Source organism: Ambystoma mexicanum, chromosome 1q, assembly GCF_040938575.1.
Source record: "Ambystoma mexicanum isolate Mex_15411 chromosome 1q, UKY_AmexF1_1, whole genome shotgun sequence".
NCBI classification, from domain to species: domain Eukaryota; kingdom Metazoa; phylum Chordata; class Amphibia; order Caudata; family Ambystomatidae; genus Ambystoma; species Ambystoma mexicanum.
In genome coordinates, this window is record NC_090922.1 from 1,278,908,208 (window position 1) to 1,278,931,049 (window position 22,842).

The 22,842-nt window shown below is 45.6% G+C and overlaps 1 protein-coding gene across 1 annotated transcript in view; it reads right to left on the reverse strand.

Annotated features, from left to right (window-relative positions):
• The window catches only part of PRKAA2 (protein kinase AMP-activated catalytic subunit alpha 2), a 531,203-nt gene extending 508,871 nt beyond the window's left edge, over positions 1–22,332 (reverse strand). Inside the window, exon 1 of the mRNA XM_069642111.1 lies at positions 22,022–22,332. Within this exon, the coding sequence (XP_069498212.1) occupies positions 22,022–22,115 (94 nt within the window). The 5' untranslated portion in view covers positions 22,116–22,332. The remainder of the gene's footprint in view (positions 1–22,021) is intronic.
• Between the last annotated feature and the right edge of the window lie 510 nt (positions 22,333–22,842).

Sequence of the window (22,842 nt, forward strand, 5' to 3'; positions counted from 1 at the left end):
ATAAAGAAGTGTGCTAGTGTCAGATTACCCAGTGTTGATTAACATTATATTTATAAGGGCGATATCGATTATTAATTATTATAAAAGCGTTGTATCTATATTTTGTTTTATTTCTCAAATAAACCTTTTAAACTTGCAAAACAGAACTACTTCTTGGCTCAGTGGGGTCAGGGGGATTCTAAGAGAGGGGTGTTATATAGGGGTAGTCATCCAGATTCATGAACTGGACATAAAGATATATCAATAAGGGTTTCCATTCAGTATCCCAGACTAGGCATTGACTTAGCTTTAGTGTTGAATTGAATCCTCTTACAAATTGGGGGCTCGTAGCCGGGGATTCTGGATTAGATCTATCTCTTGTGCAGATTAATACAGTGTGCTAACTGACAAGATACATACATCCGGTCGGATCACCACGCTGTGTTACGCTGTAAAGCACTCCTCAAAGGAATGCTCTCAGGAAACGGTCTGTTTTGCAAAAATAAAATACAAACTTCTGTAAGTCAGGAAGGAACTCAAATTCCAGAATGACGACACTGGTAGACATCAAAATAGCCAGAGAGCACTTCTTACATAAGCTATTTGTGAGAGGTGAGTGGACTCATCAGGACCAAACGGTCTGGTTGCAGGCAATCGCGCAACAGGTCACTGAAACAGGGTCAGATATATGGAGAGATCAGGGTCCCCTACATGTGGCCCTGAGCCAACTATATATGGCCCCTAAAGCCAAAGATGAACATAATAAGATTGCCAGGATAGCGGCATATTTGTATCTATATATGGGAGCCATGCAGGACAAATGTGCTGAAGGCCAAGATCTGGCAAATAGACAACAGATGGCGTTAGAGAAGGCCCAATCTGATCTGGACTCTTCTGAGCAGAGGCTGCTCAGGAGCCAGGAGTCAGAAAATGATAGAGACAGTACATCACTAAAATAAAGGAGGATATGGATGCGCTGCAACAGGAAAAGGCTGACCAGGATACCAGATTTCTGGCCTTGCAGAAGGAGTACCAAAAAGGTTTGGACTCCCTACTGCAGAGCCAGAAGAAGCTGGAGCAACAATTAGATTCCAATAGGGCATGTGCCGAGCAGGTAGTCACCCTGCAAAGCCACCTAGATAGGGAGAAGGCAGAGAGCAATAAATCGATTTTGAAAGACCTGGATACCCAGGCAGAGTTTGACCAGGGGCGCCAGAAAGCTGGTGCCTTCCAAAGGCAAAGGGATGACCTGGCGGCACAGATGCAGGCTCTTAGTCAGGAAAGGGATACCTTAGGCCAGGAAGTCTGCCACTTAAAAAGGAAAATGGAAGAAAATCACCTAGCCCTCCAGGGACTGGGTGACCTCCAAAAAGAACACCAGAACTTGTTAGAGCACACCAGGAGGGTGGAGGAGGCTCTGGCAAGAAAGGAGCAGGCCAGTAGGGATGGGACTGAAGAGGTAACCCTCCTGCAGCAGAGACTGGGCCAGTACTCCAGGACCAATGAGGAGGCACAGAGACAAAATGAGGCTCTCTGCCAGCACAATGATAGGCTCCAGCAACAGGTAGCCATGCAGGAGAGACTGATAGAGTCTAGTAAGGCCTTAACTGAAGAACTGAAAGCGCAGGCTCTTGCATTGCAACAGGAAGCAGGGGCGGATAGAGATGAGGTTCGCTGGGAAAGAGAAACTCCTGAGCATAACCTCAGGAGCCCTAGCACCAGAGGCCTTCATCTCTCCCAGGCCCTGCACTCTGCCACCCCCATGTCCCCTCGCGCACATGAGCCCAGGGCCACGGGGATGACAGATTACTATCCAGCTAGAAGTATGGGGCTCATAGGCCAGTACCTCCCAGGAATGGATGGGCGGGCATCCGGGTATGGGCACCCAAGCACAGTGCAATTTAGTGGGGAACCCCAGGAGAGTAGGCCCATTAAGGGCATCCTGAAAACCTCGGCCCAGTTAGGTCAGTGGGGGGGGTACCCATCAAATCCTGGCAGCAAGGAGGGGTCTGAAGACTCCTCTGAGCATTACAGGACACAGGACACCAGGTCACCACATTCTGCCAGCCATTCCCAGGCTTGCAGAATCCGGGAAAACCTGGAAGATCAGACGGGCACCTCTGGGAGCAGTGCTTCAGAGTCAGAGGATGAATGGACCAGGGTTACCCGAACTAAAAAGGCCAATAAGGCAAAAAGGGCCTTGCTTAAGGACCCATTGAAACAAATAAAGGCAATCAGGAGTGTCATCACTCCTTATCATAAGAACGGCAAGTATTCCGTTTGGGAACAGCTGGAGCTCTATGAGCAAATGATGGAGACTTTCCATTTGAAGGACAGCAGTAGCTGCATCCAGTACGTCAAATGGACATTCTCCCCAGAATACTCCAGTTTCTTTGCGGGGCTGGAGGACCAAAATCATTTAAGATGGTCCACCAATAAGGCGGCCATCTTGAAACATTTTTCTGTTCACAGAAATCCTCAAGAGGCTCGCAAGGCAGCCTACAATTTGCAATGTGGGGAGGATCAGGCCCCACAAGAGTTTGTGTAAGAATTAAAGCGTGCTTTTGCGCAGACCACCAGAAGGGTGCGCACGGATAGCAGAGAATTTATCAATACGTTTTTCCATGCCTTACCCAAATACATAATGACCCAACTCGTGAGAGATTTTCATGAGAAAAGATCTTTAGACTGGGTCATTGAACAGGCTACCCGGATCTATGAGGTGCAGAAGCCCATCAAAAATAATAATAATGCGCCGAAAACCCCCAAAACCAACAGCACCCCTGCTGCTGCCAAGGTGGCAGAGGTAAAGGTTGCCCCCGTTTTAGATTTGGAGATGGAGGGGCCTAAAAACCTGCCTGCACCAAATAATTCACAGCCCAGAAGGCCCTCGGGCCAGTCACAGACAGGGAGTCGAGGAGGTAGTCCCACAAATGGGGTCCCCCGCTCCCCTGACTATGTAAGTCCCCGCTACAAGGGAAACCGACCAATCCTGGGTTATGTGTGGACTCCTCCAGCCCAAGGGGGGGGATCCAGCCAAGCACCTAACCCAGGGAACTGCCCTCCCAACTTCCCACAGGAGGGCAGAAATTCTCCAAATCCTGGGCAGAACTTTTTTCCCAGGTATCCACCCAATTTCCAACCCCAAAACCATCCAACCTTCTTTCCCCAATTCCCTGAGCCCAGACAACCTAATCCGGAAGAGGGGAGGCCAAGGGTGGAGGGGTACCCAAATCTTCCCAATCAGGGGTACTACCAGAGAAGGGATAGCTACCCTTCCCGGGATCAGCCCAGGGGAGAAAATAGAGCCCCGTATCAGCCTGAGCGGGTTTCACAACTTGAGCGCCAGGTCCAAAATATGGCACGGGATCTGGGTCACATACTGAGGGCTCAACAGAACTCTCAGATGAGCATGCCACCGCAGAATGCCCCAAACTCTGGACCTGGTGCTCCAGAACAATGACGGGGGCAGCACCCCGATAACCCACCGGTTCCCAGGGAGGAGGCACAAGGGGAAGGGGGGTGTAAAGCCTTGGAGGAAGCTTCCCTCCCAACTTGTAAACAGCCCCTGAAAAACCAGGAACCGGAAACAAAATCTCCTACCCCTGAAAGTCTGCCAACCAAGGAGCAGAGAGGAGGTAGGAGAAACAAAGGACCCAAACAGACCCACTTTGTGGAGGAGGTACAGGTCTTCCAATTTGAGGGAGAGGGATCATCAGAAGATCCTGGGAAAAGGATCTTCTCCTTCAGAGATGGGGGAACTCCTCCCAAGGAAAAATGGGTCCTAAGGTATGCCAATTCAGACTGGGGAGATGTGGAGACTGAGCTACCGCCGCCCATCATCTCATCCCAGAACCGACAATACCGAAATCCCCTGGTTCAAACCCATCCTGGTGACTGCCTCCAAAAAGGGGGGGGGCGGCCCAGAACCGGAACCAAGGGAACCCACAATGGCTCTGATCTCCAGTTGCCAACTTTTTCTTTCAGATTCCCAAGGCTCTCTATATAATTCTGCCCAAATCTCTTCGCTAGCAATGTCCAAAACCAGAGAGTTAGCCCACCAGTTGTCCAAAAATGTGCATTATCTGTGCCCCTTGAGGAGAAGGAGGGAAGATACTATGCCCCGGTACAAGTACAGGGGCAGGGTACAATTTTGGCACTGGTGGACACTGGATCCCAAGCTACCCTTCTGTCCAAAAGGGCCTTTGAGGAACTAAATGCAGGAAGGGGGGAGAATTACCGAATTCCTCTCACCTCTCTTCCTGGACAACTGCAGAACTTTGACGGGAAGGAAATTCCCGTTGAGGGGACTGCAGACTTGGACATTAAAATTGGGCGACACAACGTGAAACACCCGGTCATAGTAGTGACTCCAGAGGGCACCCCTTGTTTACTAGGGAATGACCTCCTGAGAAGGTTGTCACCCCTAATAGATTGCGTAAACAAGGTCCTCTGGACCCAGACTAGCCGACCAATAAAATTAAAACAGAGTGTCAACCATGTTAGTTTAAATGGCACCTGCCACATGGTTGAACAAAAATCTGACCAAGTAGAATTTCACTTTCAGAACAACCAAATTCCAGACGTGACAGTAATAGCAGTAGGACAACAGACTGGTGATGGGGGGTCCTCTCTATTTCTGAAAATCAACCTTCCTTCCAGTTTAAGGTGGTATTCCACACTGGAAGGAAACACCCTGAAATTCTTTACTAATCCACAATCAGAAACTCCCACTCCTATAGTCCAGAAAGATGTGAAATCAGCTCAGAGCCTGGCTGGTATTCAGCAAATTGGAGAGCAGTTGTTCATCCCTGTCCAGTTAAATGATGGGAAGGACTCTGTTCTCGCTCGAGTGTGTGTGAACAACGGTAAGAGCTTCATCAGCGAAGCCATGTTCCGCCAACTCCCAAAAGATCCAGCCATTCCCACATTCAAACTGATAGACAAATGGGAAATGGACCTGGAAGCACCTAATTCCAAACATCTCCTGCCAAGCAGGTGTATGCTCAAAATCTCCATTGGCAACAAGAGCATAGTCCATAATTGTTGGGTCGTGCGAGACTTCACTGCCGCCTTTTACTTAGGCAGTGACATTATCAATCGCTTTGCCATTAGTTTGGACCTAATAAACTTCAAAGCTTGGTCCCGATTAGCGGATAATCCCATGGGCTTTGATGATCCAGAAAAAGCATTTAGGTCAGCTCAATTACTACCTTATGCAGTTGAAATTCAGATCAAAGAGGAAGTCACCATCCCAGAAAGGACCCGACGATTCTCCCTGGAAGTGAAAGTTAAAAGAGGACAAAAATTGCAAAACCCTGATGCTTATATACATCTAAATGCTTCTCTCCAACAGCAAGGGTTGGGGGTAAACCAAACTCCATTAGTCAACATAGAACATGACACCATTCCAATAGAGGTGGATAACAGCGACTTAAAGAGTATTACTCTAGCCGCAGGCACCATTATTGGAATGGCGGTTGATGACCGACATTTCTCCATTGATCTAGGAAATGAACTGTTAGGACCAATCCCCAAGGACTGTTTTGACAGTGACAGTGATGACAAAACAACACCAGACAGGATCTTCACCCGACATGGGGGGAACTTCCTGGTGTACACTTCTTGCCCTTACGGTAAGGAAGATGTGACTTGTGACTTCAGGAGGGATGAGGTCATTTTCCAGGTCCATGAGGGCTGCCTTTCCCACCGGAAGCCTCCAGTCCAAATCAGCACTCTGACCAGGGACTTCTCCACCCAGCTGGAGGAGGCCGCTGAGATAGCCAAACAAGAAGTCTTTCCAGGCTTCAGGCAGATGGTGGAAGAGAGAGTCAACCTAGCTGATGCCTGTGTGACTCTGGAACAGAAGCAAAAGTTGAAACAAGTTTTCTTGGATTTCCAAGATCTCTTTGCGGTAGACTCATATGACTGTGGTCGCACCGACATCCACACCACAACAATTCACACGGACCCTGGAATGACTCCAGTGTTTGTGAAGCAATATCGCTTGCCTCTCGCATCCATGGAGTCCCTTACTGAAATAATTAAGAACCTAGAGTCCCGGGGAATAATCCGTCCAGTCCACAGCACTTTCAATAATCCGGCGCTGGGAATATTGAAGCCAAACAGCCAATGGAGACTCTGCGCCGACCTTAGGGAGCTCAACAAACGGGTCCATACTTCCCGATGGCCTCTGCCCTACATTGACCAAGGGCTGGCCCAGATTCAGGGGTCACAGGTATTCACAGCAATAGACCTGACCGATGGATACTGGACCGTGCCTGTCAGTAGGGAGGACCAATACAAACTGGCTTTTACCTTTGGGGGCCAGCAGTACACATGGACCCGGACTCCCTTCGGATACCTCAACTCCGGCAATGAATTCAACATTTTCCTACATAAGGCCATGCCCGACCTGGGTGCGAGGGGTACCTGGCATATGTAGATGATGTCCTCATCAAAAGTTCATCTGTGGAGGAACACATAGCGGAGATCCGTTATGTTCTGACACAGTTGAGGGCCGCCGGAGCAAAACTTTCCTTTCAGAAAGCACAGTGGTGTAGAACCCGTGTTAATTTCTTGGGGCATGAGATTACTCCTCAGGGTCTCTGTCCCCAAGAAAAGAAAGTGGAAGCACTCCAGAAACTGAAAGACCCCACAACTCTGCGGGAACTAAGGAGCCTCCTTGGACTGACTAATTACAGCAGAAAGTTCATTGAAGGCTACGCAGAGATCACTAGACCCCTGATTCATCTCTTGAAGGGGGGGGTCAAGTGGGAATGGGGTCCAGAACAATCTGAGGCGGTAAGACAACTCAAAAGAAGCCTCTCACAAGCCTTGTCTAGCTTACCCTGTCAGAAACAAGGAGTTCTTCCTGGAGACGGGGTTCTCTAATACATGCTTGACGGCAGTATTATACCAAAAGCATGACAAGGTCAATAAAGTAATCTCCTATGCGAGCAAAACTTTATTCTCTGTGGAGGAAAAATTCAACGATTGTGAGAAGGCACTCCTGGCAACGGTGTGGGCATTGAAGAATTACCGCCTGTTTATCCAGGGGGAAAACATCATAGTGGAGACTCCACACCAGCCTCTGCAATATCTCCAAAGTGACAGAATCCGGGCCGGAAATGTGAGTAATTCCCGAATTACTTCCTGGATTCTGTCAATGCAAGGCTTTCCTGTGGAGGTCAGATATGGCCAAAACAAGAAGAGTCCCCTTGCGCAAGGTCTGGCTGACTTGCATGATTGTGCCAGAGAAAACTGTCTCGAGGACGAAGGTCTAAAAATCAAGGACAACATGGAGGCATACCTTAATTCCCCACACAAAGTCTTTGAAGAAGACAAGTGTGAGGGAATGCCCACTGTCTATGTGGATGGATGCTCTTACCATGTTGACAACGACGGGGAGAAAGAACTGGTGGCTGGCGTAGGGAATGCATGGGTGAAGGAGTTCCCAGAACCCTCCGCTGGATACAAAATTGGTCCCCAAAGTAGTCAGGTGGCAGAATTGATGGCTGTGCATCAGGCCATCCTCACTGCTGTCCAACATCAACTCCACGAACTGGTCATAATCACAGATTCGGATTATGTACGGAACGGGTTCGTGGAGCACCTGGTCAACTGGAAAACCAGAGGCATGTTATGCGCTAATAACAAACCCCTGAAACATGGGAAGTTAATCCAAAACATTGATGATCTGGTCACCTCGAATGGGATGACCATCTACTGGAAGAAGATCAAGGGTCATTCCAAAGTAGAGGGACCAGACAAAACTGGAAATGACTTAGCTGATCAGCTGGCCAAAACCGGGGCCATCCAAGGGGATCTAATCGAAATAGAGTCCCTGTTGGGGGAAATCCAGGTCACCGCTATCACTAGGTCCCAGACAAATGCTCACAATGATCTTTCAACTGCACAATGGAGTAAGGAGACCCCTGATGCTGATTTAATTACAGCTCAGAAGGGGGATCCAATTATTGGTAAGTTTTACCAAAACCTTGAGGACCCTGAGAACTTTCCCCTGACGGATACCGATTACATTGGGAAAGAGGACCTAAGAGTGTTGATGAAATGTCCAAAAATGTTCCGAATCCAAGACGGTTTGTTGGTAAGGAAATCCCAAGCTGGCCATGATCAGTGGGTGGTTCCTACCTCATTCCGAAGCCTGATGTTAAGTCACGCCCATGATGCGGCCACCGCCGGTCATAGGGGGTTTCACACAACACTGGAAATCTTAAGAGAGGTTGCATACTGGCCACACATGGGGCAGGACCTCGACCAATACTTGAAGGGGTGTCTTGTGTGTGCACAATTTCAGCCATCATCCCTCACACACCGTGCGCCTCTCCAAAAGAGGGGGATGACACTGCCATGGTCAGATTTGCAAATCGACTTTGTAGGCCCTGTGATTCGCTCGTCTAGAGGAAACAAGTACATGTTGACCGTTACATGCTTGTTTACCAAGTGGGTGGAATGTCTCCCAGCCCCAAACTGCAAGGCAGAAACAGCAGCTGCCCTGATGATTAACCACATCTTTTCCCGTTTTGGTCTACCTCAAAGGATTGAGTCAGACAGGGGTAGCCACTTCACCAGTGAAGTAATGACAAAGATGTGGGAGATTCTGGGTGTCAAAAGAAAGCTACATATTGCTTACCGGCCAGCTTCTTCTGGAGCAGTGGAGAGATATAACCGAACCATTGTGAGCATCTTAAAAAAGTTTGTGGCAGATTCTGGGCCAAGTTGGGATATCCGATTACCTCTGGTCCTAATGGCCATCAGATCTACTCCTTCATCTGCAACCAAAGTGTCGCCATTTGAGTTGATGACTGGACGCAAGATGGTGCTTCCCCGGCATTTGCTCTACAGAACCCAAGAGCAAACATTGATAAATGCCTCCACAACTCATGAGTATGTGGAGAATTTAAGGAAACACCTTCAGCATGCTTTTGCCTATGCTCAGCGGAATCTAGAAAGATCAGCCGAGAGCATAAAGACCCACTATGATTTAAAAACTACCCGAAAGGATTATAAGGTGGGTGATCGGGTCTATCTATACAATTTCCAAAGGAACCAGGCCAAACAGCGAAAATTCTTGCCTACATGGAAGGGACCGTTTGAAATTATAGTCAAGATCTCCCCTGTTGCCTATAAGATCTGCATCCCCAAAGGCAGTCTGGCGGAAGGGGAAGACAAGTGGGTCCATATTAACCAGCTAAAGTGTTGCCATCCCAGGCACACTTTGCAGCAACTGGAGGAGTCCTCTGCAATACCAGAGGGGACCGCTCCAAATTAATTCAGTTCCAACCCTAAAATATCCCACATATAGTCTCTAAAATATTATACTCTTGTAAGCCACTGTCTTTGAATGATAACTTGTATCTCAAAAGTTAAATGTTAGGTATGTTAAAGTATAAAATGTATATGTCTGCCACACCATTAGTAGTGATGGAAAAATGTCTACGAATAGGTATTGCCGCTTTTCCTTTGTCGTCCTAGGAGAAAGAAACCCTGGAGACTGACCAAGGAGGACGACCGGGGACCGGGAGCAGAGACCCGAGGGGCCCAGGGTACCGCCCAATCCTCCCATCAGGACCAGCTAGGAGAACTGATTGATCGACTGGAGGGAGGAAAAGATGCTGAACTGTGTCACCTACAGGATTGGAAGAAGATAATGGGGACATACCAGCGCAAGGGCTCAAAACCTCCTTTGCACCCGACTTCCCCTCGACTTGAATCAAAGCGCAGTCGGGCGGGGGGATTTGTCATGGGTTTTGACCCATGTTGAATCAATAGACTGGGTAGATGTGGGGATGAGCTGTCGCCGCCCATTTTTCTATCCCAGAACAAACTAAATCAATTGACTTGGTGGATGTGGGGATGAGCTATCGCCGCCCACATTCACGCCAGAATAGGAGAACTGCGCAGTTGGCACGAGACCACTCCAAAGATACAACCTTCTTGTAGGGAATTCATTTTCTTAATCCCCAAAATGGTTGCATTACCAGTACTCACCACTATCAGAAAGCCGGCGTTTTAAAACCACCAGACTTTTGTGAAAAACTGAACAAATGAAACAAAACCAGACCAAGGAAAGACTTGCTAAGAGGTGGATACAATGTAAAACTATATTCTGAAATGACTTGAAGGAAGTAATTATTTAATGTATATGTAAAAATTGTAAGTGATTTAAACTGGGAACAAAAAGTGACATTTAGCTGAAACCTGGCTTAATGAAACTGGATTCTGCCTGACAACTACCCCTGACAGGAGTTAAAACCTGCTCAGCCACTCTTCCCCTTGCCAAAAGGAGTTGTCACCTCTCTGATTAGATTAGGGGTGGAGCAGCTAGGGACTACAGGGAGTTGAACAAAGGCCTGTCCTGGACTCAGGCAAATGTTATATTGGGGGCATCGTAAAAGTGGCTTCCTCTTAGGGGAAACTGGGAGGGGCAGTGCCTCTGCTAGCAGCTGAGCTTGGGGGAAGTGGATAAACCAGTTATTCCACCATGTGATGTGGGAAGCCACACCCCTTTTTGACCAGAGCATAATTTTAAAAAGATAGATAACTCATAGTGCGGACCTGTCAGAATTACATAAGTAATATCATTGTTTTTGTGATTTTTCTGTGAACATTTTAAGAGGCGTTAGGACCCTGTGGTGTATTCTGGGGGGTTGCTAGCGGAAAATAGGGTCTCACTCCAAATGCATGCATGTTAAAAATCTGACACTTTATCATCTGTAACCCATATCCCTGGTGCACATTTGTGTAAAATCTGGAAAGGTTTAGAGGTCGTTATCTGGATGAAAAGGGGAGAATTCTGTCATCAGTGGACACGACATCGTACAAAGACAGGGATCGGATGGTTTGGTGCTACAGAAATATGTTAACTGGACCTATAATATTAGAAAAATGGTGCATAGATAAATATGTATTTGGGTCAGAAATAGATTTGTGTGCAATCTAACAAGGGGAGGTTCCTCTGACCATAAAACCTACAGCATCACTCTGACTCACATTTCCTTCCCCCAATCAAGGGAGAGAGGAGGAATTGGCCAATGATAAGTGAGAGGGGCAGGTTTAGTTATGACCAACGCACACACCCACTTTCCAAAACACATAAAAAGAGACTGCTGGGACAGGTAGAAACATTCAATCCCATTTGCTGCGGAGCATGCTGACCGACGACTTCACATCCAGAGATCCAGACTTCAAATCCATCAATCTCCAAAGACCAGAACTTTACTTCAGAACTTAAAGCAAGGGCCTAAACCCACAAACTGAGAACTCTTCTCAGCAGGCCTCAGCATCCTTAAAATCATTTGCAACTATTCCACAGCCGGGCGAGCTGTCTGAATTCTTTTGCCAAGAACTCTTGCCAGTACCCAGAAAGCAGTGTTACATCCAGAATACACTTGATCCGGACCGGAAAGCAGAGCAGTATCCAGAACCAGAGGCCAGAGATCCAGAGTGACCCAGACCACTGTGAGCAGAACCAGAGAGCTGACCCAGATCACTGTGAAGTGCCGAGACCAGAACCGGAGTCCAGTCCAAAACCTGACCAGATCCGTGACGAGGCCTATTTCAAATTTATATTGTGAGAACCTAGCAGAACTGTGCAGAACCAATCTCTTAGTTAAAATAATCTAATCCAAACTATTTTAACCTAAGTAGAACTGCCTCCTAGAAATCGTGTCATCTGTCATTTTTAAAGCTGCACAACTGTCACCTGTCAATTCTGCAGCTGAAAGCTGTCACCTGTCATTTTGAGTTTTACTTTAAATCCGAAAAACGACCTTTACAAAATCGTTCATATCTCTGGAACCATTTTTCCTTGGTTTAACTTTCCTCTGAAAGCTTAGAATCTCAGCTTTCCAACGAACCTAGAACCGACTTGCTACTCCTTATACTTTTGCCGTAATCACGATTCACGCACTCGCGAATTTTGCCGCGATTTGCGATTTGGCATGATTTCTTTACCTGTAAAAAGATAGCAGCTTTTTGCTTTCCTTTGCTAAACATGTGTTTGCCTCTTAATAACCATCCCTGAATCATTGCTAAAGTGAGCCTGAGCTCATCCCAAGTATCTCTCACTCACCCTGAACCTCCTAAAGGGAATTAAAAGCATTTTCAGCATATTTCTCACTTCATTGCCACCACATTCAAAGCACTTGGGCCTGTGTTTTAAAACTCATACCTGTTTTCTCTAAGCTTGCTGGGGTGGGAATTGAATTTCGTATTGTTTTTGATTGCATTCCTGAGAACTGTGTGTTCCTCTTTCCATCTCCTTCCATTTCTTACATTGCATAGGGGAGGGGGGTGAATTGCCAGAGAAAAAGTGATTATCTTATCTTTTGCTAAAATCATATCAAGTATTTCTGTACTGCATTTTATTCCTCATTGCTTTTCCCTTGAAATCATTAAAGTATTTTCGCTGCCTTATCCATCCTACACCAACTCCTCATTGATTATAAAGAAGTGTGCTAGTGTCAGATTACCCAGTGTTCATTAACATTATATTTATAAGGACGATATCGATTATTAATTATTATAAAAGCGTTGTATCTATATTTTGTTTTATTTCTCAAATAAACCTTTTAAACCTGCAAAACAGAACTACTTCTTGGTTCAGTGGGGTGAGGGGGATTCTAAGAGAGGGGTGTTATATAGGGGTAGTCATCCAGAACCATGAACTGGACATAAAGATATATCAATAAGGGTTTCCATTCAGTATCCCAGACTAGGCATTGACTTAGCTGTAGTGTTGAATTGAATCCTCTTACAAATCCTATAGTGTGTGGGTAGTAAAGCGATGCATACTACAATGGCAGTCACTCTGATAGTGTGGCTGTCTTCGGTGCTCTGAAATTTGTAAGGTGCATAGTGCAAATGGCGACAGGCGCCAAACCTTTTCTAATTTGGCAGTGTGATATTATTCGTAAGTAATGCATTGGAATCCTTATGTGCCAACATATCGATAGATATATATATATATATGCACCCAAGGGGTTTTCTGTGTCTGACAGTGCGCATGTGAATGTATCCGCATGTGTATGTGTATTTGCATGAGTAAGCAAAGCAGTATGGGGAGGAAGGATAGCTTGGGGGCAACCAGTTTGTCTTGGAAACAAGACAATGCAGCGCAACACAGGTCCGAATCCTGTGCTTAGAAACCACTAGCTGGTATTAAGTGTGTTATAAAAGAACAATTGTGTTTGTGTGGAGGTGAGAGCACATTTTGTATGAGTGATGGGTGTGTGGGCTGAAGGACAGATGATTGCTTCAGCAGGGCAAAATGAGGCACCAGCCAGGAATATTGGAATGCATTATAAACATTTCTTCTTACAGTGCCATTCGCACATTATGGGTGAAACCAAGATGGCTGACCCTGTCCTTAAGTGAGAGTGCTAGCATAATATTGGCTCAGCCTTCATGGATTGTGTCTTACACTGTGAATACTGCAGTATGGTCAAAGGGAACATGAGTATGTTCTTACATGGAGATACTGGTCTATATTGTCAAAGCCAGAATAAAAAAAATGTTTGCATACAGTGCCTTTATTGGCATTGTACCAACATGAGTGTTCTTATGTTGCAATACTGGCTTATATTGGTACAGTCAGTCTGGACATGTTGTTTTACAGTGGCAATAATGAATTTCCTGCAAAGTTTTTCTTTAGGTGAGAATAGTGGTGTATATTAGGGCTGTCACCCTGGACATGTTTTCCTACACTGGCATTAGTGTATTATGGGCTAAGCTTTCATGAGTTTGTCCTTATGTTGGAAAACTGGCATACATTGGCAAAACCAGTCTGGCTAGGTTTTCATACACTGGCAGTAGTAGTGTATTATGGACAGAGCCAAAGTAACCTTGTTTATGTTGGGATTCGGGCATATATTGTCTCAGGCACCATGGACATGTTTCTTACAGTGGCATTGATTGCATTGTACAAATTGAGTGTGTTCCTATGTGCCAAATTTAGCATGTATTGGGTGAGCCAGCATGTTCATGGTTTCTTTCAGTGGCATTAGTGCATTATAGGCTACGCCAACATGAGCATATTCTCACATAGGGATACATAACAGGCATATATAGGCACAGCTAGCATGTTCATGTTTCGATACACTGGTATGTGTGCATTTTGGGCAAAACCAACATCAATGTGTTGGTAAATGGGAGCAGTGGCATACATTAGCACAGCCAGCGGGACATGTTTTCTTAGAATTCCATTTCTGGCAAATCCAATGAGTGCTCTTTTTTAAGCATTGCTTACAAATAGTGCTACAACAGCATGAAATTATGGTGGGCCTGATTTACAAAAGTGTTTTCCAATGGGGTCATCCCATTGACAAACGCACATACGTCAGGCCCATTGTTGTGGGAAAAACGGGTATTAATTGTTGGAAAAGGCATAAAGAAAATGTGTTGGAAAAGTGTCCTTTGTACTGTTGGTGGCCTATTGGAATTTTTCATTTGTTACCTAACAAAACTAACTGTAAACTGTATAGAATTTTACATCATTTTTCACAAAAGGTGTGCTGTAAAATACATCATTTTAACGCATTATGTATAAAAAAAATATTCTCGGGGGTTTTGTGCTCCATTGCAATGCTCGAACGTGCTCATTCGTGGAACATATGTATGTCCCTCCAATGATAACGTGCTCTATACTCAGCGTTGTAGTATAAAAAGTAATTTCGTTCAAGTGTTTGCAACCCGAGACCTTACCCATGGGTAAGGAAGCGGTCACTGCCTTCAAAGAGGTCAGGAGTGTTTATAAGAGAAACAAAATGGTTGGTCTGGGGCCAGATTACACCGCAGTCTTTATCCCCATCTCATCCAGGGCTCAGCGTGAGCACAGAGCGCAGAACGGCTGTGTGTTATGTTCAAACTCCACAAGTAGTCGCATTGTTTTGGGTCATCGGACCCCATCGAGTACGTGAAACACAAACAGAAGGCAGGGCACAGCTTCCCTGTTTTACACTAAACGGGAACTGCTGTCGACTATTTGCGGTTTAGTGCAACGTGATTGGATGAACCTTTTTTTGTTTTTGTTTTATGAGTGCCTTTCCAAATCCAAAATGTCGCACTTTTAAGATAAATGAGAAATCGAATGCAGAAATAACTTTTCTAAAATGTGTAAAAAATAACACCGTTAAAAACAAAGTCGGCTAATTGAAGACAAGTACGCAAAGTCCAAATATCGCTCATTTCATCGGGCCCACCTAGCCGAGTAAGCCAAAGGCAGAAGAAAAACGTGAGGCGTTTTGACATCACTCACGAAGACGTAAAAATAGAATATGTTTACGCTGTATGATCAATAAAGCAGTGCAGTGCAGCCCTGGCGAGCGTCCCTCCTTATCTACGCATGCCTGGCACATTCATTCCTGGAGTAATGCATTAACGTATCCCGCAAACAGCAACACTATTGTAACCTTCGAATTAACAGACACGGAAGACCAGAAGCCGCTATATTTGCTATCCCATCGTGAACTTTTGACGCAGCCCCTTTCCCACACGAGGATATAATTATCCATGTGTAACTCAACCCCCGCTTTCCCTGCAGCCATTCTGGGAAAGCTATGTCACCCCGCGCCCGCTGCCTCCGCCTGGCAGCGTTGCCAAGCCACTGCGTCCATTTGGTCAGGACGGTACGGCGGCAACGAGCTAGACGCACCTGTGCGCGCGCACGGTGTGTACAATTCGCGTTGACCAATCATCTCTCGGCTTTCACTGGCGCCATTTACCCTTGTGCACTGGTGACTGAACTGTATCACTATATGCACTTGGAAAATAGTGCACAACTTGAGACTCCAACCAGAGGGCATAGTCACCACACCCAGACAGTAGAAAAGTACAGATGGGTGGTATCTGGTGTAGTTGTTAATTGAGAGTGAGTGCTACTGCATCAATAATATCGTTTGACTTCTAAATATATAAATAAAAGGAAGAGGATAGCACAGGGGCAATGGCTTTGCGCCCCAATCCTACCCACTACCATAGGACTGATGTGACTGTTTCTTTGTTTGTAAATGTCCCTGTATTAAAATGTACCCATAAGGCTGATCATGTCAATCTGATTGTTTTGTACCCATAATGTCTTCTTATAATGTACTAAGTATTCCTTTTGCTACTTCTGTAAGCAGCAAGTCCTGTAACCTACGCCGTGATACCTCCAGGTTTGGGCGTATTAACAAATGCAATAAATAAATAAATAAAATCTGCTTGCCTTGTAAGCAAGACAACATGGGTATTCCCGGTCACTCCGGAATATATGTAAATATGTTTCCGCTGAAGTGACCATAAAATGGAGGTTTCCACCAGCATTTTACACCAATAATATTTATACACCTTGAAATTACTGTGGACTTTTGTGACCCTCCAGATTATCCCTCATTGCATCTTCGAATAGTGATCGAATTTGCATTTGTCTACTAAAAAAGGGCCATTGAGGTGTAACTTCAAATAGGCCAGACGCATAACAGACAACCAACCCTACATTGAAAAGCCCTTTACCACAATAATCGGTATGTAGTGATAAGATCGCGGCAAGAATGTCGCCTGTGCAAAGAATTGTGGCAAAAATGCTGTGGTTTGACCCGTTAAAGGTGTACCCTTTTACACCATTTAAGGGGTGCAGGGGTTGCGGGGGTGTCCGCTGCTCCCCATAAATAGTATAATGGGTCCGAGGGTTGCGGGCGTGTCCCCTGCATCCTTTATGTGGATTGCAGTGGCAAAACCAGAGCCTTTTTGCCGCAATATTTTGTATCCACTGCCATTTTTGCAGCGATTTTAACACATGGAACTCATTAACCAGGGGCTTCATATGGGCTCCAGGAATGTGTATACGTTTGCTTAGAGATTCGCACAGGGCCCACTCTAGTCACAATTTGACACTTCCACTATTCCCCCATCCACATTCATGTTGTGTTACGCCAGAGGACGTATGGCCTCTTTACAAGTTTTGCGGAATTCTGGTGTTTGTACTGCCACACACCACCATAAGGATTAAGTTACCACCACATTCCATGTGGAATAACTTCCAGATTACAAGTGGTGGCATAATGGTCTTAGTCACTATTTATGGTCTCCTTGAGGATTTCGGCGGGATCACTGCCGGCAGTAATTTCACTGATTTTGCAGATTTTTGGCAGTAAAGTGGCAGAATTACCTCCAGCATTTTGCTGAATGTTTTCCCTTCCTCTCACCACCAAAGTAGTAGTACCGCAGTGCAGTGATGCGGCAGGAATGTAATGGTAACAGGGTTTTTTTCTGCACTGCAATACTTATGAGGTCGCTAGTACAGAATAATAGCTCAGGAGTGAAGTGATTACCTCTGATATGGAGCCAGCCAACACTTTGCAAATTGAATAACGGTAGGCCTAAATCCAGTGCTTTAAGTGAAGTGAGAAATCGAGGGTGGACTCACAGGGCTTGGCCTAAGTACCTGACGAGGGGAAGATGGAGGCAATAGGTGGCAGGATTTTTGAAAGCAGTGAATCGGGGAAGCAGCTGCATTGCTAATACTTATTTCTGCACCTGCCTCTGCATTTCTTTCATAACCTGACGCACCCACCACCGCGGAAAGCCCTTTAGCCATATGCCCATGCACATCCCCCTACAGAGATGGCTGTCCTGTATCATAAAAGGGCTGCATGCAGGGGTTAGTGCCTGAGATTAGGAAACAAGCGTAGAGGCTACTTCTGCAAAATAAATGCATGTAATGCACCAGGCTCTTCCACTGACCTCTTACAAAAAGCACTGCCACCCCTTGTCTCGCCTTTGTGAGAGGTCAGTGACAGAGGACAGCGCATTGCTAGCATTAATTTTGCTGCACCAACCCTTCTCTTTGTTTTTTTATTTGACACGTTGACCCCTGAAGGCAGCCCTTTCACCGCACAGCCATTATAATGGCCGCCTCCAGGTGTCCGCACGAGAGGGAAGAGCCCCAGCTCGGGGGTACTTTTTTTACACAGCCCTAGCTTGCCCGGCCAACTTAACGCCAGTCCTTCATCCTTTTGAAGTTGATAAAATGCGTACCACCAAAGTGAATAGAAATAGCACCTACTATTACAAAGCTATAATCTTACATTATATAACCCTGAAAGGGCCCTTCATTTTTTGGGTTTGATCCATTTTGTGCTGTGACACAAGTTTCCCCAAATAGTCACCAGGGCCAATGCCTTCCAGCACAAAGTTCATGTTTAACCAGCATGCCAACTTCAAAGGAGGCTCATTACAAAGTTTTAAGGTGGAGAGTTATGTTACAGCGTTGCCCAGAGCGTTCCCTTTCAAACTGTTCCAGCAGCCCGAGCGCAGACCTTCAGGAGAACTCTGTTGGCAGGATCCCAGCCAACTAAACCCCCTCCAACCTCACACCGCCACAACATGCAGACACCTGCCAGCCCTGCGTCACTGGGAACAAATATGCCCACTCTGGATGTACTTTCTGTTAAAGAGGCTTTTGGTTTAGCATAACCTACTATAATACCAGGTGCATTTGTAAAGTGCACGCCTCTCAGTGTTGAATAACTAATGTTTCAAAGCATTATAATGACAGGGCAAGTACCCCATCGTTAATGACCGTAAATAATGACATTGTTTAAAATTGTCTTGAAACGCACATAGGGGTGTGTGTTTATAAAAATGTAAGTGGATATTATAATGCAAGCATTTGTGGGCTTCAGTAAAACAACATAACTACAACAATTATGTACATTCGGATGCGTCTTTTTAGGACGGTGAAAGGGGCACTTGCACCAGAGCACCCACCTTGGAGGGGGGGTTGGGGCACAGGGCTGTCTGATCTTAAGAATTCACTTCCAATTGTTCAGCAAACTTTAAAGGCACACGTCAGGATATTTCATGGCCTGAGACTGAGGCTCGAAACCCAGTGCCTGTCTATTCTTGATCAATTCAAACTGTATTGCTTTCTGTGTTCACTGTGGTATACATAGTTTCTGTGTTCACTCCGGCACAATGCCTATAACGCTCTGACCTTTCTGTGGGAGTTATATTGATCATGTGAAATAGCCACAGTTGAAATGAATAGTGATACACTGTAAGTGTCACAATAGTTCAGAAGTTAGCACATTGTGTTAAGCACTCATTGCAGAGATCTGTATTCATATGCAAGATTACAAAAGTAAATTCCCATAAAGCTGGCTCTGCCTTTTGTATGTCTGAAGTTGATAAACCTGCATGCGTATGTACTTTGCTTTGTAGCTCAACAGGTGCTATTATCAGCAATGTACCTGCACCAGATAGAGGTTACTACAACCGTGAATGTCTCGAAAGTGGTTCCTTCAGCTGGTTCCATGTAATTTCATTGCAGGATGTTTTTTCGCTGGGTTTTTTACCACAAATGTTTTATCGAAACAACCCATCAAATTCTTTTTTAATTTATTTTTGGGATTCCCCCCAACCCCCCTTTCTCTTTCAGTGTATATCTATTACCAAAAACTCACATCCCATATATATAATTTTGTAACCCCCCCAAAAAGAATTAGATGGGTTTTTTTAATAAAAAAGTTGCAGTAAAAAAACTGCGAAAAAACGTCCCGTGATAAAAGGATGTTGTACCCTTCAGCTGGGGCATTGAGGTGATTAGGTACCATAATTTAAGTCTGTGAAACCAAAGCGCAAAACCTTCGTGATCGTATCCTTGCTTTACCAGCAGACAATACAGTGATCCTGGATAAATCATCTCACCTACATTACTGTGCTGTCTTCTGTGAAAGGTTTTGCCTTCCCACAAGCGTGTGGCATTGTTTAGCCAATTACCAGAACTTTCATTTTTATATTGACCATTTGGGTGGAAGGGGTTCTAGACAGACAAATGCGGAAATCGTTTGCTTTTTTGTACAATTCAGATTTTTTTCCCACAGGTTTACAAATAACACTTTCACAAGCCTGTGTTTTGGACGTATTTAAAGCAAAAAAATACAAAAGAAGAACCCATATCTAATTGTTTAAATAACTTCAGTTAGCATATTAGTACTTATATACTTCCCGTCATGATGGAGCCAAAGAAGCTAGAGTCATTTCCATGTTGCATAACACACATCTGTAACTTTTTTAAAAAAATGATCATGTTTGGTCATGTGATTTCTGTATTTTCCAAATCAGTTCTATACAATGGTATTATTTCAGTTCGTGGTAATAACTGGAAAATAAAGTGTTAAAGTGCAGACATTCCAGAGTGGGCCAATTCCACCTCTACCTCTTTACAAACGTGTGATCCTTGGCATATCATTTTATTATGTACTGCCTCACCTATCAATATTGCCATTCCTAAACCTTTCAAAATTGTCTCCCTTCATAGTGATTTAGTTCTCAGGGTATGATCTTCAAAAAAGCCTCACTTGTGGTTTCCCTGGAGTGTTGCTTCCTACTTAATAATAGTGAGCATTGCTATATTGCACACCACAGCCCTTTCTTTCTTTGCTCTCTAATGGCAACACTACCTGCAAACCGTGTCCCTCTTCTAATCTCAGTCTGGATATGGACACCCTCCTGGTAGTTTATAATCTTCATCCACTATCTATGCTATGGTATGTGCAGCTTTCTCCTTGATTGCAATAGGGTTCTTGTATCCATGCTTTTGCACTTATGTATTCTGCGCGGCAGCTGATCTGAGTTCTCCGTCTATTCTGGATTATGTGCACTTTTTACATATGATCTGTGCCCTGCATTTATACTATGGACAGTCTACCTTCCTTGTGGCTGCTACTGATGAAAGTGTCCAGTACCTATACTAGAACACCAGTCCCCTCATCGTGGGCTGCTAATGTTGCCCTTAAAATGCTAATTGTTTATCATTCTGATTACAGAAAAAATTAAGAGGATAATGGGACTGCAAGGGTGTAACTCTGCTTATTTTGATTGCTGCGAGACAGCATATCAAGCTACGGTTGTGATCATAACAAGGGAAGGGGTGGGGGGGCGTGACCAGATAGTCTAGATCCCTTAATTCCTATGGTTTGGTGGAGGGGGCCCCCAAAGGTGTCTGTGCCACATGCCCCAATAGTGCTTAAAATGGCCCTGCATTATCATGCAAAAGCTGTACTGATATAATGACCCCAAGATCAATATGCACCAGACAATGGGCCTCATTACGACTATGGCGGTAGCCGTGGCAGAGTCATTTTTTATCCGGCACCCGGCAATGGGCAATTACCGGGGCATTCCGGCCCCATCAGACCCGGTAATTACCCATTGCCGGTAATTGTCAGTCCCCATTCCCATTTCAATGGGAATGTGGAGCAGGTTAGCGCCAGCACTGTTAATAACGGTGCCGGGGCTACCGTCAAGTTCTGGGTGGTCGGTAATGCATGTGTACCCAAAATGTTTGAGTGTTGCTAGAGGGGTCTGCAATCCTGTCAGGCTTCAATTATTAAGTGCCGGGCTGTTGCCGACTTTCTAAAACTGCGGCGCGAGTCCTGTCACTGCGCCCGGCTACCGCGCAATAATAACTTTTTAATGAAACTGTGGGGGGCGGGGGAGGGGAGCAATAAGGAGTTGTCAGCAAGGCTTCAAGGACAACTTTCCGTAGCAACGGAAAGCACGTTTGGTCTGTCCTCTGGCACCTGCAAGAGAAAATAAACGGACGATGTTCCTGCCGATCAAGTGACGGCGACTGGCGAACCGTCTGAGTCTAAATAAGGCGGGTGGGGATCGTCTGAACTGTCAAATAGAGTTGGGCCTCTTTTTTAATTCGCTGCGGGGTGCAATGAGAACATCTAGGACTGGAGTTGGGCAAAGGCGCTGCCCCAAAGGCGATATAAGCATCCCATGGCTTCAGTTCATTCTCGTCACCTGCGGGGATCTACGTGCACGCCCACTACGCACTACATGCGTATTCCCCAAGCCAGCTGCGCCACATTTACCTGCGCCCTCCATTTAAAATCACCTTTTGCAGACCACGGCTACTGCGTAATTTGGTTCGCAGCCAGAGACTCTGCAAGCCCCGGCACCCGCCTTTCACCCCCCAGCCATGACAGCTCCCAGCGCCAGACGCAAGCGGAAGGAAATAAAACTCAGCTTTTCACTTTGCCGAAGGTGCCGACTCCCAACGTGTCTCCCAGGAGGTAGTGCCCTATCTTCACCCTGCCGTCGTGCTTCTGCTTCTCAGCCATCTTTGCGTTCCGCTGGTCCTGTTGGCGGTACCCAGAATGCAGCGGGCGGGCAGAGGGAATGCCAGGCTGGTGGTGGCCGATGCTCCGACTGAGGGCTCAGAGAGGCTGTGACAGTGGGTGCTGCACACTCCTTATCAGGGCTGCCTCTGGCTCCACGCCGGTATGTTTTGCAAGTAATCCAGGAACTCCCACCGAAGCAAAACAATAACAGGCACTCCTTGTCGATAGCCTTCTGAAGAGAGTTGGGTTACCACGTTTTTAAAGCTTTTTTAAGGTAGTTTAGGAGTGGCAGAACTTGGTCTTTAAAGCAGCATGAAGGTTATTTTAAACTTGCATATTCAAACGTGAGACCGTGGTGAATGGGCAAGCAACATAGAGGCACTGGCTTAGATGGCTGACAAAACGGTGTGATCTTGAGCAGAATTTCCTTTTGGATTTGGTCCTTTAAATGAAAACAATTGGACTGTGCAGGAACCAGCAAAACAGCAGTGAAACATACTGCATATGAACAAGAAATAAAGGATTATAATGTCAGAGTGTAAGAGGAAAATTCTGTTAAACGTCTGCTAGCTCAGGATTTTTCAGTTCCAGAGAGACACGCTTGTCAAATCTCCCGATTTCATGACACTTGTTTTTTCTTATTTATTTAATGTAATTGTGGGTATTATTGTTATTGCATTTATTTGTATTTGTATTTAATACATTTATAAAGCCCATACCTAACTTC